The following is a 13,073-nucleotide window of genomic DNA, read 5'->3' as shown; positions in this document are numbered from 1 at the left end:
AATCAGAGAATGGGGCCAGGTGGGATGACGGTGGAGGGAGACGGCTTGGCTGATTCTGGAGCTCGCTCTGAGTGGAAGAGCAGTTCCAGCTGTGGGTCCCTATTATTTTAAGGGGAGCTGCTCTTTCCTGAGTAACCTGCAGGGGAAGCCCTGAGAAACCTTTCTGCCTCTGCGTGTTAGGGCGAGCGGGCTGGCAGTCCAGTGCCTTCCTTATCAAAAGGCCTCCGGGCCTCTGGGCTCTGAGGGGCTCTGAGGCCTTGTGTTTACAAGTCTAAGAGAAATGCTTCCTACCGCCACATGGGGCAGTGAAATGCTACCGAACCCCGCAGGGGAGCCGTCTGCTTCAAGGAAGGGAGGCTGCAAGGCGTGGGAACCGGGCTTCAGGGCCCTGGGGGCCTCTGGAACATTCTGTGATAGGAGGTCAGTGCCCCTGAATAGGGCAAGGCACAAGGAGGCTCTGATTTCCTCCTTCCAGCCGCAGCCTCAGCAGACAGCCTTCCCCCCGACTGGAGGCTCCCCTGCAGGTGGAGCGCCAGCTGACTGCTTTCTCTCCTGCTAAGAATACACAGCAATCGTGAAAACCCTCTTTTGTCTGGGAGCATTCTTCTGTGTAAACATGCCTGTTGGCTTTCTCTTGAGTTTACACAGGAAGGAAAACATTCTGAATACGTTTCCTTTTCTAAAATATTTCTAAATGCATATATTCTAGCATGCTTTCTAGAGAACGTATTTGTCACAGCTTGAGTTACAAAGGCTAGGATATAAGATTAATTTGAATTTTAGCATGTTTGTTTTTCCAATGATGCTTTATGTCTTCTGTAACCACATTGTAATACTGAAACAAATTGGAATGCAAAAAGAGAGGAATGTGCACATTAAAAAAAATCTCCATCTGAGTCTAATCACGATGGATAAAGAGTCAGTATAATAATCTATGCAGTACAGCTTAGTGGTTAACAACTTGGGCTCACGCAGGACTGTAAGCCCCAAGGAATTTTTATTTGCTTTTCTAGGCCCTTGTATCCCCAGTGCCTAAAAAGCACCTGTCCCACAGAAGATATCCCGTAAATATCTGCTGAATATATAAGATTTAGAGCCAGACAGATGTTTAATTGTCAGCCGTGCCATTTACTGCCTGGGCGAGCCAGGATAAGCTGGGCTTCCTTTCCTCATCTCTGAGTTGGAGACTCATCTTATAAGACAGCTGGGGATATCAAAGGGGAGAACGTATGTGTCAAATGCCAGACACAGTGCTCAGGACAGAGCAAGAACTCAGTGTATGGTCAATGTTTCCCCCCCAATCCAATGAGGGTGCACACCTCAGTGCTGTGCAGGCGGTCACAGTAGCAGAGTGCCTCCTGACTACGAGACGGGGAGGCAGCTGCCGACAAGTGGAAGTTCTGGAAACCCTTTTTTTTTCCTAGAGCTTTTTAAAAGTAGAATTCTTGTGCACGTAGTTGTTTCTGTCTGAAGGCACTGAGAGGAACTGAGGTGACCCCTGAAGGTCACCTCGCATTACAATCCTTTTGAATCTATTCAGTACATCTCACAGCCAGGGATGTGAGGTCCGCCATGCAAACGTGTCCACGTGCTTGCCAACGAGTGTCCAGATAAAGAGGAACCTGCTTTTCTAGTTGGTCATATTTTGTAATCTTCCCACTGAGAAAATTCTCCTGAAAGAGGAGCGTGTTTATATTCGTCTTGCTTTGCTTAGAAGTTGACATTGCTGGTTGACCTTGTTACTGACTCAATGGAAATACAAACCCACGCTGCTGCTCTTCCCCCTCGTTCTGTCCGGACCAAACGAGTACTGAGCGGACACTGGAGAAAGGAAACCCCTGCTTGTGCTGTGGGGCCTGGCAAGCATTTCTCATGCTTCGTCAGCGTCAGACATGACTCCAAAGTGTAGACAGACTTACCTTTTCTCGAACCGGCTCCCCAGGAACCAGCTGAGGCTCGATGGTGATGAACAGGGTGATGTAGGAACCTTCGCTTAGGCTTCGGGCAGAGTCAAAACCCCGCTCGATAACCACGCTTCGCTCCTTACTGTAGCCCAGGAGAACCGGGGGAATATCTATTTTAAAAGTTCCATCAATCTGTGAAGAAAAGACAAGTTGGTAAACATCCCGGTCATTTTCCAACAGAGGTTCAAAGGCAGACGTCAGCTCCTCATCATCTGATGAATTCAATGGAGACACCCGGCCTGGCATTCGAGGTCCGCCCCCTCTTCTAGGTCGGTCTCCCAAGGTGCTCACAGAAAGGGCTCCCTTTTCTGCCGCCCTCTTTTCTAGGGGCAGCAGCGTGTGGACAAGCTGATACTAACACTAGGTAGCCTGGGTTCACATCCCAAATTAAACTCCAAAAATGTCTTACTTCACACATTTGTAAGAAGGAGACAATAATACTACCTACTTTGCAGGGTGGTTGTGTGTGCTGAGTGGGTTAAGAGATGCAAAAACCCGAAGGTAGATGCCTGGCGCCCGGTTAGCTGCTGGGGGGGTGGGGTGGGCTGATGGCCGGCCCCCGTTCCTGGAGCGCCCCAGCACCCCCGCCCCCTCTCCGCCTTTCTGAATTTTAATGACTTTCCATGGCTCAGTCAGTTGTTACCGCCTTTGTGGGTTAGTTCCTCGTCTCCACCAGCCTCACATGTAGTTTGTTTCTTTCATTCGTTACACCGACACATCCTGTCAGACGTCATAGTTGTGTGCATATTTGCCATGTCCTCCCAGACAACTCCTCTCAGTGAACAGAATCCGCACTTCCCTCCCTTCCGTACCACCCTTCTCTGGTACATAGCAGTGTTTTGTATACACAGCAGATGCTCAATAAATGTGAGCTGAGTGGCAGACAAACGACTTTTACAAAAGGACCTAACTTATGCAGAGGTCCAGAAAGGCAGAACTTTTAACTCGCGCATCATCAAAGCAACGCTATGTTTATCGAAGACTATCCAGTGCTACAAAACTATTCTGGGCTGGAATTGGAAGTTACAGAACTCAGAGTTTTGCTTCAGTTTTTGGCAGCATCGGTGCTGCAGGAGAGAGAGGGAAAGAGCTTGAATCGCCAGCGAAGGTGCCTTGCAGGGGGAAGGGACACTTCCCGGGTAGAGCCCAGGAGATCCGCTGATCACGTGCAGTCACTGCTTCCGCGTGCTCTTCCATAAGTGAAATTCAGCAGCGGCCAAAAACCTGGGCGATTTCAGTTGCAAAATGATGTGCTTGCATTTTGTTTTAAATTTAAAATGTATTCAAAGAGGGACATGTGAATTCTCTTTGGGCAAGCCTATCACTGTAGCGTCACCTGCAGGCTGTGCCTGTTGCCTGGGGGGGCGGGTGGTGGAGGGGGATGGAGGTTCCCAGCGGTCGGAGGTTCCCGCCAAGCCGCGCCTCTCAGAGCGGAGTTTCGGCCTTGGCCTCGCTGGAGGCTCTGTGGCCGGGGCCGCGCTGCTCTGTGCGCACGTTGCGTGTGGCATTAAACCGTCCCTTCCTCCGCTGAGTGGACGAGCCACTCTTGTGGCTCAAAGTCTCCCGTTGCCATACACTTCGTGCTGGGATGTTAAAGCCGTTTCCGAATCTTTACCTGTCCCAGGTTGCAGGCAGTAAGTTGCTCGGGAGTTGTTAACCTAATGGATCCCTTTAGGAAAATCGCTAAATTCAGAAGAAGGGTGTCTTAGCTGAGCAAGTCTCTAGTAACCATTTTTCATGTTTGAAATAGCGAGGACTCTAGAAACCTTCATGAAATGCACTTGATTAAATGGGCCATCAGGGGTCCTGTTTTCTTCAAGTTACTTTCAGGCGTCTGTTCATTCCACTTTGTCACTTTGACAAGTTTCCACTTTGTCCCACCTTTTCCTTCACTTCTATTTAAAGGTTTAAAAAATTCTCAGATTGGAACAGTCACGCATTAACAACTAACTCGAAGGAAGATAGATGTTTAAAAAGCGGTGCAAATATGACAGAAAACCAATGGCTTTCTACAGTGGTGTTTATGTTCCCTGGGGCGGCTTTGCACACGGTTCCCTCAGTGTCAAGGCAGGTGCCCACAAAGCAAACTTGACCAGGGCCACAGGGCGGGGCGGGGGGGCCACGGTGCCCTCCTCCCGCGGATTCCGCGTGGGATGCTTACCCTCGCTTGGAAATAGATCGTGCTGAATGGAATCTTCACACATCCCAACCAGTGCCTCTCAATGCGCGTGTGGATTCCGCGTCCTCTTTCCCGGTCATCCTAAAGGCGGGGCGGGAAGTAAAAATCGTCTAAGAGCTCCGGACGCTCAGTTAATAAACTCTGCAGCAGGAAAGAAGCAGGAGTCGGGCCGCGGGCACGTGGGCCTAGGTTAGACAGACCCAGGTCACATTCTGGTTCAGGTGCTTCGTGGTTTTGTGACCCAAGGAAAGTCTGCACCTTGGCTTCCTCATTAATAAGTGGGGCATTTAATAATCTACCTCATAGTGTTATTTTAGAATTAAGGAAGGAAAGGTGCATGAAGAGCACCGGGTACGATTCCTGGAACACAGCAGACACTCAATTGAAGAAAAAAAGCTAGTTCTTTTTTTTTCCCTTCTCCCTTGTCCCTTCCCCATTTATACATGTCAAGTCTCAGACATTTAAATACAAGAGCGATGGGCAATGGGTTCGGGTCTTCTACAGTGAAGAGAGGCTGTGGAAACGAGGGCGGACTCCTCCCTCAAACGGTGAACTCACCTCCGAGACATCATACTGGACTTCATCGAAAATGTTAATGAACACGTCATCTTTCACTGACTGCAAGCTGGTCGTGCTGTAGTCCCCGTTTGGGGCCCTGCAAGGGCACACGTGACCAAGGGACTGTGAGAAGGGGGACGCCAGAAATAAGGAGCATTCAAGTGTCCCAGTTTGAGAAAAACTCAAGCAGGAGCATAGGTGTAAGATTAAAGAAGTGCTTCAGTTCAGGGACTTATCTTGGACAGGGATGGACACTACACGAGGGGAGACCCCAAAAAACCAGAATTATCTTCTGGAGGCGGGGGGGGGGGGGGGCGCCTGTAATACAGGCTTCCCCCACTAGGCGAGTGTTCTGGGAACCGTCTGCATCAGGGTGCCCGCTGGTTGCTGTGAGAGGCTGCAATTGGCTTCAGTGAGTTTTTCTGAAGACCCTTCCAACGTGTGTGCCCACTTCAGGATGGGTGATGTATGAGCGCACCTGCCCACGCTGCCCTGAGTGCTCAGCAGTTTTTGACCAGAAATGGCACAACCCCCCTGCCCCCCTGCCCACTCTTGCCCTGAGTGAGAAAAATCCAGGGACACGTTTTGCCAACTAGGAAGAGGTGAAGCAAAAAGCAGAGAAAACACTAAAAGATACCAAAATCGACGAGTTCAAACGCTGTTTTGAGCAGTTGAAAAAACATCTCGATAGGTGTATTGCATCGAATACTTCAAAGTCGAAGACAACTTTGAAGGTGACTGAAGTTTAAACATGTAAGAATACACAATTTTTTATAAATAAATTCCATTTTTTTGGGGTCCCGCTTGTAACACAGTGTCTACACCCAAGTGGAAGGGGCACTAAACCTTCGGCCACTGGCTTGTCCCAGTGAGTCTCATGTCCACTTCCCACCCTCGGTTCCACGGAGAGCCTTGCGAGGAACCAGCTGTCCAGCGCTGAGCTGGTGTGGCGGACAGGCTGCGTACAGGGTCTCCAGTGGACCCTGGTGTTACTGTGCAGACTTCCCAAGCAGCTGGGCTCCGAACATGCTTCTCCTGAAGGCCCTTCCCCAGGCATAAACCTATTGCTTTGTGGCTGGGTGCATGCTCCTGTGTCCCACTCATGTTTCCCACAGATAAGTGAAGCACTGCAGGGAAGGGATCATTTCCTGTGACGTAACCTGCTCTGAGTCCAGCAAGGCCCAGGCGAAGCAGGCTGCTCTGTGGGAGAGGTAGGCCAGGCTACTGCAGGGAGTTATCGAGCACCTGCCTTTACATTTTCTCATTCTTTTCGCTTGTACCATGTATAATAATGGTGTCTGCCCCTTTCTTCTGACTTGACTGGTTCTAATTCTTACTCTGTCTCTAATTTACTACATAACCTTTGAAAAGTCACCTTCTGTCTTTGGGTTTTAGTGTTGTTTTTATTTAACAAAAGTAGAGCATTGGACTAGATAATTTCTAAGGTTGCTTCGAGATCTGAGATAATGAGTCTTAAATATCTAAAATCATATCAAATTTTTTCTATATCTATGTGCATTTTATTTTATTTATTTGTTACTGAATTTACTGAGGTGACACAGGTTAATAAAACCATACAGGTTTCAAGTGTACGACTCTATCACACGTCCTCTGCACACTGCATCGGGTGCTCACCGCCCAAAGTCAAGTCTCTTCCTGCCGCCGTGTATTTCCTCCATCGCCCTCTTCCGCTTGTCTATTCCCGTTCCCTCCTGTAATCCACCCTACTGTTATCTGTATTTTTTTCCTCTACTTAATCCCTTCATCCTTTTCACCCAGCTCCCTCGTCCCTCTCCCCTCTGACAGCTGTCAGTGTGTTCTCTGTATCTATGAGTCTGTTTCTATTTTGTTTGTGAGTTTATTTTGTCTATTAGCTTCCACATATAAGTGAAATCACAAATGACTAGCTTGTTTCACTTCGCATAATACTCTCCAGGTCCACCCATGCTGTCACAAAGAGTCAGATTTCCCTCTTTTTAAAATGCCTCTGTATTTCTGGTAAGGGAAAGGCATAACTTATGAGAACAAGGGAGTTTCAAATTCATTTAAAGCTTCCAGAGCTGGGGGGACAGAGAAGAAAGGAAAAGCAATGCAGGGGCCATGGGCGAAGGGAATGGGAAGCTTGGGAAGTGAGTAGCCAGAGCCTGGGGAGGATTTTGGTGTCCCAACCGCGAGCCCGAGTTTCAGAAGTTGGACATGTTCCTCCTTTATTCTTGATTGGACTCAGTGCGGTCCATGAGGAAAACCCCAGGACGTGGCGCCAGGACTCGGGTTTTGTTTCGGCTCACTGGCTGCGCGAGCTTTCACCGTAGCCATTCCCCCCAGAGCCTCTGCTTCCTTCAAAGTTCTTCAAAATGCCCCATAGCACTTTAAAGAGGAACATACACTTACCTAAACGGAAGTTCGAGTTCTTCATTCCAGCTGGGGTTTGGTCCCTCAGCCGTCGTGGTATGGCAAATTGTTCGTTGAAAAGAAACTTCTACAAAAGGGCGAACTAAGACCTTAAAATCAAAAGCAAATTATAAGAGTCCAGAACAGTTAGTTGAATTAGTTTGCTCCTAGCAGAGGTATGAATATGTTTATTAAATAGTATGGTTCCAAAAAATGCAGCAGAAAACAGACCAGGAAGTTTCTAGGCAATTCTTAAAAGCACAAGGGGTAAGAGCCCGCGCAGAGACCCAGCGTGCGGGATCTCACCTGGCCGAGGGGGTAGTCGGCGCTGTGGGCTGGGCTCTGTGTGGTTGGGGAAGCAGCATGCTTTTCGCTGAAAGTCCTTGAAGATCTTGATGGCTGCTGGAATTTGCTGGGAAAGAAAATGTATGAAAAAAATAAATGACAGGGAAAATCTAATTATATATATATATATATTTATATTTTTATATATATATATATATATAAATAACATGGTATTTTCAAAGACGTATGGCTCTGGTGGCTATGGTGACAGACATTCTGTCTAAGCTTGTTGACACCTCAGAAGGCTTTTAGTATGCTCTGGTTGTCCCCAGATGGCTAAGAATGGAGGAAAAGGTCCTCTCTCCTCTCCTAGGGGGTGCCTGAGTGAGAACATACCTTTTCCCCTGTAAAAGAGCCTCAATCCCTCTCAGGTAGCAGAATCCTGAACTTCCTGACCAGCCTTCTTGGCCTCTATTTAATTTCCCTCCTACTATATTCTCTCTGAACCTGCATTCTCCAGGAACCGTGAGCTGAAAATCCCACATAAACACCTTGCTGGGCCTCCCAGTCCTCGCTGGGCAAGAGTGGGGTGGGGGTCAGAGATTCCTCTCGAGTCAGGATCTGCGGGTCCTGTTTCTCTTTTAAAAAGCTGCTCTTTTTAAAGGGAGAAATGAAGGTCATCTCTGGAGAGCCTCTCTCAGGCACCTCCTCCTCCTCCTAACAACTCATTTGGATATTCTTTCTGAACTTTATGGTTTACCAGATACTCTACATTCACTACTGGACAAAGTGTAAGTTCTCTATTTCTGTCAGACTGTCTTACCTTTTCACAGATAAGTATTTCAGAGAAATGATAAGACATTAAAAGTCTCAGCTCATTGTTAATATAACAGCTACTAGAGAAAACCTTTTTCTCTTTGGAACATCAACAATTACATTATTAAACAAATATTTGGTAAGTACCTACTACACTTCAGGCCCAGTGTTAACAAGCCGGGGCTGCATGGACAAGACTCTTCAGCTCAGACTAGAATAGAGGGCAGATATGTATACAAATAATCGCAAAATAGTGGGATACATGTGAAACTAGAAGGATGAGCATGAGCCAGAAGAGTACAGAGAGAGAGCTGAAAAATTCTGTTTGGTTGGATGCAAGGGTGGAGGACTGCGAGCGGGCAGGTCTAGTTCAAGGGCTGATAACATCAGGGGCCACGATGAATCTACACTAAAACATATAATGTAGGATCCACTATGCTTCCACGTAATTAGTTGAATTAAATTGTTTAACACTTAAGAAATATCAGTACAGACCAAAAATAAGACAAACGCCTATATATTAAAACAAAAACAAAAACAAAGAGCTTTTCACTTCCCAGTTGAGCTTTGAAGCAATCAAGGTGAAAAGGTTGGGCTATGGCTCAAGGAAGCAATGCTGTGGCACAGATTCTAGAGCTTAAAGGGACACTTACAAGCAACACAACTGGGAAGAGCTGGTGAAGACCAGGTGTTCTGTACTGGGTGAAAGAATGAGTCAAAAAAATTAAGGAAAAATAATGGGGAGAGAGGAGGGGAAAGTAAATTTACAGGGGAGGAGAGAAGCTGCCAAGGCTAGAATGGCACTCACCCAGGGCGGGATGACCTCGGACAAGCTACTTATGCGCCCTTTACTTCCGTTTTTCCTTTTGTGAAATGGAGTTGGTGAGAGTAGAAAGGAGTTGATGAAATACTGCATATGAAAGGGCCCAGCGTAGTGCCTAGAACATGGTGACTGTACAATAAATGACAGCTTCCCTCATTACACTGGCAAGGACACCAGCAAAAAGAAGTTTTCATTCTTGGTTCTTCCATCTCTGTTCTCCAAGGGGGTAAGTACCACAGTCTCCACCACCCCTTGTGTAGTAAAACGTGGTAGGCGTAACGTTGCTCTGAGCAGAGGAGAGGGAAATCACATTTTTATGCTCATAGCACGCGGGTCTCCAGACCCAGGGCAGACGCCTTCTGGTTTCTGTTCTGCTCACACCCACTTCTCTGAGAACTGTTTCCCACCTTTCTCACCTGGTCTCGGTGGCCCTGTCACTCTGGCTGTGGGTGATCAGACCATGAATCACCACCTGATCCATGTTAGGACCCTCAGGTCCTTCCTTGAGAAGCTGATATTTGGTGGATGGTACCCTGGCTGGATGAACCATTTCCATCACGTGGATGAAGGAAGCAAACCCGCAGAGGGAGGCACGCAAGACAGACGAAGGGGTCTCAGAAGAATCACCTGAATCTTTACAGTCTGTCATGTAGCTCAGCAGCACCTCTCGTCCTGAGTTCCATGAGACAGTCCCAGTAACTCCCTTGGTAGCCTAAGTTGATGTGGTTTTATTACTTGCAACCAATGAGACTCTGACTTTGGCAAGAACGCCTGCCGCCACAGAAAAACACTACATTAAAAACCAGAGTGGTCATGCTGTAAAGAAGTGATCGACCTGGCCAGGATCCTGCCCAGCCTGATGCGGGCTGTCGGGAGGGAGGGCTCTCACCTTGCTGTCGGCTTCCTCACCGGGATGTCGTAAGCTCGGATGATGTTCACCAGCAGCTTTACGTCTCCATCGGACAGGTTTTGGGCTGTCACCTTCTTCCGACCTTTTCTCCTTGGCCTCAGTGGTCGCTTTTGTTCTGCCAGCTTGAAAAGGCTTAGGCCCAAAATGCTAAAGGTTACAGAACAGGATTAGGATTCTGAGGAAAAGAAAGATCTAGAAAGTCACGAGACAAGTCCCCAAGCTCTGCCCCAAGGTCCCTTATAGGCTCCTGGAAAACTCTGTCTTTTTAGAGAGGGTAGGAAGCATCAAGAAATTCTCCTAAGATGGGAGTGATTCTACTAAATGGATTATTAAAATTTATTTTAGCTGCTACTGATCAGAAAAAGAAAAGGGTGCTATGGCCGTCCCAGCATTTCCCACCTTGCTTTCTGCCTTGCTCGCCCCGCAGCCCCTGCAGCGGGCCCTGCCTCTCCTACTCTCTGCCTTTGCTCATCTCGGCACACGGAGCGTCTCCCTCCACCTTCCTCCTCATCTGCCCATTTGGCTGCAGTTTTACTGACCCTCGGGGCAGGATGCCCCCTGCCCTAGGCCCAGGCACGTCAGCTAGAAGGGGCACCCTCTCCTGAGTCCCTTGGGCACTTTTCTACCTGCCCCGTTCTCCCGCAGCTGAAGTTCACTGCCTTTCCAGACACTCCTGGGATGCCTCGCTCTCCGGCGTTAGACAAGACTGGGTGTGGATCCTGGCTCCGCTCTTTGACCTTGAGCAAATGACCTCACCTTTTTTAAGCCTCTGTTTCATCATCTGTAAAATGGGGCTCATAGCTACCTCTTGGGCTGTTGAGAGGATTAAGTGAGGAGGTGCACCCTGGCCCTGGCCTGGCACTTAGCAGCTGTGAGGTGGGAAGTGTTGGGGCGATGACAATGACGATGATGGCGGTGATTGTGCTGGAGGAAGAGGAGGGGTGGAATCGGGAAGAAGGGAGCGGGAGGAGGAGCAGGAGGATCTCCTGTCTTCCTACCTCTCACCGAGGTCATGTCAAATAAACACTTCCTGGAAGAAGAAAGCAACACTGCCAGTGACTCATGGGAGAAAGGGCCTTGGCGCGAACAATTACATTCTGGCCCAGAGACTAAACAGAAACACAGATGTGACTTTGTACCTGGACACCGACATGACTGACTATGCCAGACAGCACAGAATAAAGCCAGCCGTGCAGAGCTGGCCTCAGGCTGCAGCATGCGCTTCTCTGCTTCTCCGCTTCCTGGTGAGCTCAGCTGGAGCCCTCTGTCCGAGCGGCACCTACTGGCCAAGGGCGGGGGGGGGGGGGGGCGGCAGGCAGCTCCCTAGGGGCTCCCAGGAGCTGCTGTTCCCACTCCCTCCCGGGGTCTTCAGTCGCACGGAGCACAGAGTAGCGAGCATTCATCAGCACCTTCGTCAATCAAGCAGTGCTGGGTGCCTTACATACGGTAACTTCTAATCCTCACAGGTAAAATGTTTACCCCATTTTTTCAGATGAAGAAACTGAAGGCTCTGAGTGATATGATTTGCTGAAGGCTCCTGAATAGGGGAGGGGGAGCTGGGGACCAATCTCAGGTCACTCTGACTTCACGGACCGTCGTCTTCTTCTTTTCTGGTATTTACACATATTTATTTGTCAACTCACTCAAAACAAGAATAAGTCCTTTGCATGTCAACATAATGTAAAACTATGAAGACTAATTCTCCTCTCCAAAACAAAATGTGAGAAGAGTGACACTGTTTTACATTTTTGCAAATCTGTTTGTGGGTGCGATTATCTACATTTTATTATTTAAATTAATTTTTATTGAGATATAATTGAATATAACACTGTATAATTTTAACATGTAGAACATGTTGGTCTGATGTATTTATATATTATGATTATCACTATGACATTAGCTGACACTTCCATCACATAAAATAATTATCATTTCATTTGTGTGGTGACAATATTTAAGTTCTAGTCTTTTAGTACCTTTGAAGTTTATTATACAGTGTTGTTGACCATAACCACTATGCTTGCATTAGATCTCCAGGAATTACTTATCTACTAGTTACAGATCTGTACCTTTAAATTACACGTCCCCAATTCCACTCCTCCCCGCCTCTATTAACTACCATTCTATTCTCTGTTCCTACGAGTCTGGCTCTTTAGATTCCACATATAAGTGAAATCATGTGGTATTTATCTTTCTCTGTCTTATTTCCCTTAGCATAATGCCCTCTAGGTCCAACCATGTCACAGATTACAGCCCATCTTCAGCACTCTACCAAGTCACCTGCCCAACCCAAACGTGGGACCAGAGAGCGCTACCTTTGCCAGGGGGTCCTAACGTGGCACATTCCTTCCTTGGTTAATACCACCTCCCTCCCCCAGAGAGAGTTCCTTTCAAAGATTTCACATGGGAACATCTTGGTGGCTGGGACCATTAAATACAGAAACACATTTGTTTAAATCCAAGAACACATTGACATTAAAAGAAGAAAGAACATACCCTGAGCCTTCAGAACTTAATGCAGAAAGTAAAGCAGAAAAAAAGAAAAAGAAAGAAAAGAAATGGGAAAACAGCGTGAAAAATCACCATCGATTCTAAGTGTAATTTTCATGACCGAATAAAACATTCAATGACTAGACCCTAGGCCTGGAGTAAAAAGAGGAGGGGTGTGTGAATTTATGTGGGGATATTCTCTCTTCTGTACACAGTTGGAGACAAAGCCAAAGTCAGGGGCTGCTGAAGACAGCACCATGTTTTGTCTCCTTCCCAACTTGATGGAGAGGAACTACATGCGTAAGAAACCTTTATAGGGGAGACCAAGAGATTCAATCACAGAAAGAGTCATGAGATTAACAGACTGCACAAGACCACTGATGAGGAAAGTTATCCTCCATCTTTCCTGCGTCCCCCCTGAGTTGAGACAATTTGAAGATTTTTCTGAATGACAGGAAGACAATCAAGCAGATGTGGTCAATTTCCACCTTCTATGTAAATATCTGTTTCTTTCCGGCTGCCCTTGCACCTCACCAAACCCAGCAGCCCTGTGCTCCCAGCTGCGGTTCTGGCCCCAGCATCCCCTGCCACCCAGACCTTTGGGGGCCGGTGGTCCTCAGCCACCCCCACTGCCCCGCGATGGGAGAGTGAGGGTAG

The 13,073-nt window shown here is 47.7% G+C and overlaps 1 protein-coding gene across 1 annotated transcript in view; it reads right to left on the bottom strand.

The window, feature by feature from the left end:
- CC2D2A (coiled-coil and C2 domain containing 2A) overlaps nt 1–13,073 on the bottom strand; it is a 91,012-nt gene that overhangs the window by 16,714 nt on the left and 61,225 nt on the right. The window contains exons 24-29 of the mRNA XM_054581952.1: nt 9,906–10,073; nt 7,399–7,504; nt 7,093–7,202; nt 4,702–4,798; nt 4,126–4,224; nt 1,920–2,096 (exon numbers count right to left, since the gene is read on the bottom strand). Of these exons, the coding sequence (XP_054437927.1) occupies nt 1,920–2,096; nt 4,126–4,224; nt 4,702–4,798; nt 7,093–7,202; nt 7,399–7,504; nt 9,906–10,073 (757 nt within the window). The remainder of the gene's footprint in view (nt 1–1,919; nt 2,097–4,125; nt 4,225–4,701; nt 4,799–7,092; nt 7,203–7,398; nt 7,505–9,905; nt 10,074–13,073) is intronic.

Source organism: Pteronotus mesoamericanus, unplaced genomic scaffold, assembly GCF_021234165.1.
Source record: "Pteronotus mesoamericanus isolate MK-2021 breed Mesoamerican mustached bat unplaced genomic scaffold, CSHL_Meso_final contig_68, whole genome shotgun sequence".
Taxonomy (NCBI): Eukaryota; Metazoa; Chordata; class Mammalia; order Chiroptera; family Mormoopidae; genus Pteronotus; species Pteronotus mesoamericanus.
This window is presented reverse-complemented; position numbering and strand designations above follow the sequence as displayed.